Source organism: Pterocles gutturalis, unplaced genomic scaffold, assembly GCF_000699245.1.
Source record: "Pterocles gutturalis isolate BGI_N339 unplaced genomic scaffold, ASM69924v1 scaffold32818, whole genome shotgun sequence".
NCBI lineage: Eukaryota > Metazoa > Chordata > Aves > Pterocliformes > Pteroclidae > Pterocles > Pterocles gutturalis.
The window spans coordinates 22,518-26,427 of NW_010124066.1; the positions used below are offsets into that span (position 1 = coordinate 22,518).

The 3,910-nt window shown below is 43.5% G+C and overlaps 1 protein-coding gene across 1 annotated transcript; it reads right to left on the minus strand.

The window, feature by feature from the left end:
* RAB19 (RAB19, member RAS oncogene family) lies at window positions 1–3,909 on the minus strand. The gene is made up of 3 exons (XM_010078153.1): window positions 3,715–3,909; window positions 2,685–2,868; window positions 1–386 (listed from the first exon to the last, which is right to left on the minus strand). The coding sequence occupies exons 1-3, from the start codon at window positions 3,907–3,909 to the stop codon at window positions 121–123; spliced, it is 645 nt and encodes a 214-aa protein (XP_010076455.1). The 3' UTR covers window positions 1–120.
* Between the last annotated feature and the right edge of the window lies 1 nt (window position 3,910).

Genomic DNA, 3,910 nt, shown 5'->3' on the forward strand with positions numbered 1-3,910 from the left:
CCAAACTGCAAGGCAGAAAGATCAGAGAGATGGCTTGAGGCCATATAGCACAGTTGAATAACATGAAATCAAACAGCTTCAGAAGAATGATGACTTCCAAGTTCTTCCTGAAGTTTCTCTTCAACAGAGGCACTCGGTCTTCTCCACAGTTGGACTGGCAATCACTGGCCTGGAATCAAGATAGATGCCGTTCGGAGGGTTTTCTCCATGAAGCTGTAAGGTATTCCGGGCTATGAGCTCCTTAGCCATTAACGTGAACACCTCTTCTATGTTTTGAGCTTCTTTTGCTGATGTCTCCAGTACAGCTAAGAGCCCATGCTTCTCTGCCAGTGTGCAGGCATCTTCAAACAGGACTTGGCGTTTATCCAGGGAATCTGCTTTGTTCCCTTAAAAAAAGGCAAATAGATAATCTGGTAATTAAGTCTCTCAAAAAAATCACCTTTAAATGCAATATATTAATTCAGTTTTGTTAAATAATAGAATTATGTTAGGAATAAGAGTTACTGGAAAAACAAGATATGAGCACAACAGAGCGATGAACGTAAAATGTGGATCAAAACTGCAGCTAATTAAATTATATCAAATGAGTTAAAATAAACAACCAACCAAACAAAACCTTGTGTTCATCCAGTTACTTGCTGTAGGTGGTGGTGCTAGAAAATTATTTGGAAGCAACTGTTTGTCCCTGTTCCACAGTATTTTTAAACATTAAATAGCATGTAAGTTAAATATTTTTAAAAGTGTTAGAAGTAGCTATAGTGACTGCACACAGTAAACCAAACCCATGGTGCATAAAGGTTTATTCCTCACTCAACTGTCAGTGGAAGCCACATGTGTTATGCTCTTGTCAAGCTACTTTGACACATCTCAGAGTGGATGCTCGGCTCTGAATACCTGGAATGTTGTTCATCTAAAGCAAATTCCTCCAGTAAAACCCCACCAAAACCCAGGAAGAACCTGCTCAACTGTTAATCAGATTTTAACATGACCTATTTATACAAGGAAATAGTTTTAAGATGGTGACAAAAAAGACAAGAATTCACACCAGCTACCTTAATGCTTAAAATGTATACTTAAGAAGTTTCTGCACATATAGATTAAGCTTTTACTCAATGCAGCTTAGTGAAAATCTGTCAGAAGTCATGAAACACCTCGGATAAATATACAAAGGTATTTTAAGTAGTTGCAACATGTGTGGTATTATCATCAGTTCTGGTACATGCAGTACCTGGCTAAAGTCTACATTCGTAGTTTGAAGATAACCTTTCATCAAATTCAGATCTTGAATTTGAACATATATAAGCTAACTCCCCTCCCAGCTTTTCTAAAAGGAAAAAAAAAAAAACCAACCACACAAGAAAACCACAACTCCTCAAAAAACAGCTTGCTTGAGCGTTATTTGCCTTCTTGAAAAGAGCCCCTCCTCTTTCCTCCTTCAGTTCCAGGTGCGTAAATTAGCCTTCTTAACCTCATACTGAAAAGAGGTATAGCACAACTACATGTAATTAAATGTACAAAGACTTCCTGCAAAAGTAAGTAATGCAAACAGGCCCGGCTTTGGAAGAAAGCACCAACCTGGATCCCTGACAAAAGCTTTAATTTTACCAATTTCAGAACTTCTCTCAAAAAAAAAAGAAAAATAATGAAAGCACCCCTACCAGACACACAAAAGGTCTTGTTCTTGGGATTAATAGGAAAAGTTAGAAAAACCCTACCAAAGTTTCCAAGCACTGCAGCTACATGCAGGTCAGAATTTGTTGTTTATTTTTTCAGAGGAAGAACCACGACAGCAGAAGTGATTTGCTAGGAGCCCAAGCAAAAGCTTAGGTCTCATGCCTGCTGCGCTCTACGGCTCAACACTGCCTATGCTCAAGAGCCACTTTGGGCTGCTGTAGCTGCGTGCATTGCTCTCAGCACAGTGCTACAGTGGAACAGGCAGAAGCAGTGGAATGTAAATAAAGGCTCTGTCATTTTACTACATCAGTTCTCTCATTTGCAGCTTCTTCCTCGGGGGAGGGAAGAGCAATAATAACCTGAAACAGAAAGGTAAAGAAACACACTGCTTCCTACCAGCTCTGTTCTCCAAAACTTCTACCTATTCCTTTCCTCACGAAGCAAAGTTTCTTGAATGCTAGTGGAGTAAACGAGGAGGCAGAATGTAAGCAGACTACTTCATGCTCTGCAAAAGCCACTTCCCCATCTTACCTGATCGGAGTCCCATTTCAGAGCAACGCAGGCACATGCATATCAAAAGAACAGAGAGGAAAGATAAGAAACAGGAGCTGGGTTGCTCTGCATTCCCCTTCATCTTGAATTACTGAGCTGCTGCATTCCTGTGCATCAGGAGTATAGGGTCAGACTTACTACAATTCTAACCTCAATAAGGTTGTCCCTGCTTGCTAGACTAGCAGCAAGCTTATTGCATTATTCCGGCAGGAGAGGAACAAGTAGAAAGGTTTCACTGTCTGCAGTGGGCTTGGTCCTGTCAGGACCAGGCTGTGATTTTCCTAATTTTTTAAGCTTAGGTCAAATCAATACAATTTCTGATCTACTTTAATTACAACTGCCTTTTTGTTTAGTGCATAGTTTATAGATGCTTTAAGTAATGGGGGGAAGTGAGAGGGGGTTTTATACGTGTATTTAAAAAAAGCTATACAACATAATGTTTAAAATTAGATTCCTACCAATTAACATCATGACCAAGTTTGCAGCACCATACTTTTCAATTTCATGTATCCAGTGAGGAATGGATTCAAATGTGGACCTCCTAGTAAGGTCATACGCAAGGATGGCCCCATGGGCACTCCTGTAATAAGACTGGGTTATTGTCCGAAAGCGTTCTTGACCAGCTGTGTCCCACACTTGGATCTGTAAGAGAAAGGATAGAAGTTGTAAGACCAGCAAATGCGACTTCCTAGGTGTTTGCCATCAGCATCTATGCTTTTGAAACCCCTCGTCTAGAAGGCAGCTAGACCTGTCCCAGCTCACTCCACTACACCCACAGTGTGGCTTTGCACTCTCTAGATCTGAAAAGACATTTATGTGCCTGAAAAGACAATCTACACAGACAAAAGAGAAAGCTGCAAGCAAAGGTAAACCCAACTTTGCAAAGAGGCCAAGAAACCCAGTTTCAACAACTGTACTAAAAGATACAGCGCGTGACAGCCTTCTAATAGGACAGGAAGAAGAGGCAAAAAGCCCTGATGCAGGTCTGGGCAAAAGCAAAGCTATATAAAGGGCAGGCATCTTGAACTTTCATCTGTGCATGGAGACAAGTTCTAGCTCATCTTCCCTCAGACCATAATGCATCAAACCCTTTGCAAACCACAGGGTTTTTCCCCCCCTCAGCGTCCCAGCTCAACTCCCCCCCCATCTCTGAAGGAGGGAAGACAACACTCCTCCAAGCCAGGGTTTTGAAAAAACTCCCTGCAGGCAAAGTGGGAGCCCTCTTCACAGGTAGATCCAGAGAAGCCATGAGAGCAAGCATATACCCAAACTATGGTGATTGCATCCCCCAGGGCATCCTCCTGAGGGAAAGCTCCCCTGGTCAGAAAGGCCAGCAGGTAAAAGCCAGCTTGAAGCTTCAGCAGGGCTGAGCAGGAGACGCCGTGCATCCTGCTTCTCTCCCCGCACCCACGCGGGAGCGGCGGCACGGGAACGGGGAAAAGCAGGTGCTGCCCACGGAGCAAGCCTGGGCTCTCTCCGGCCACCGACCTTCACTTTCTTGCCGTCGATGTCCATGGAGCGCACAGTGAAGTCCACACCGATGGTGTTCTGCTGCTTCTCGTTGTACTGCCCGGTCTTGAAGCGGTGCACTACGCAGGTCTTCCCCACGTTGGAGTCCCCGATCAGGATGATCTTGAACAGGTAGTCGAAGGCATCGTCCGCGCCTGAGCTGGAGAAAGGCATC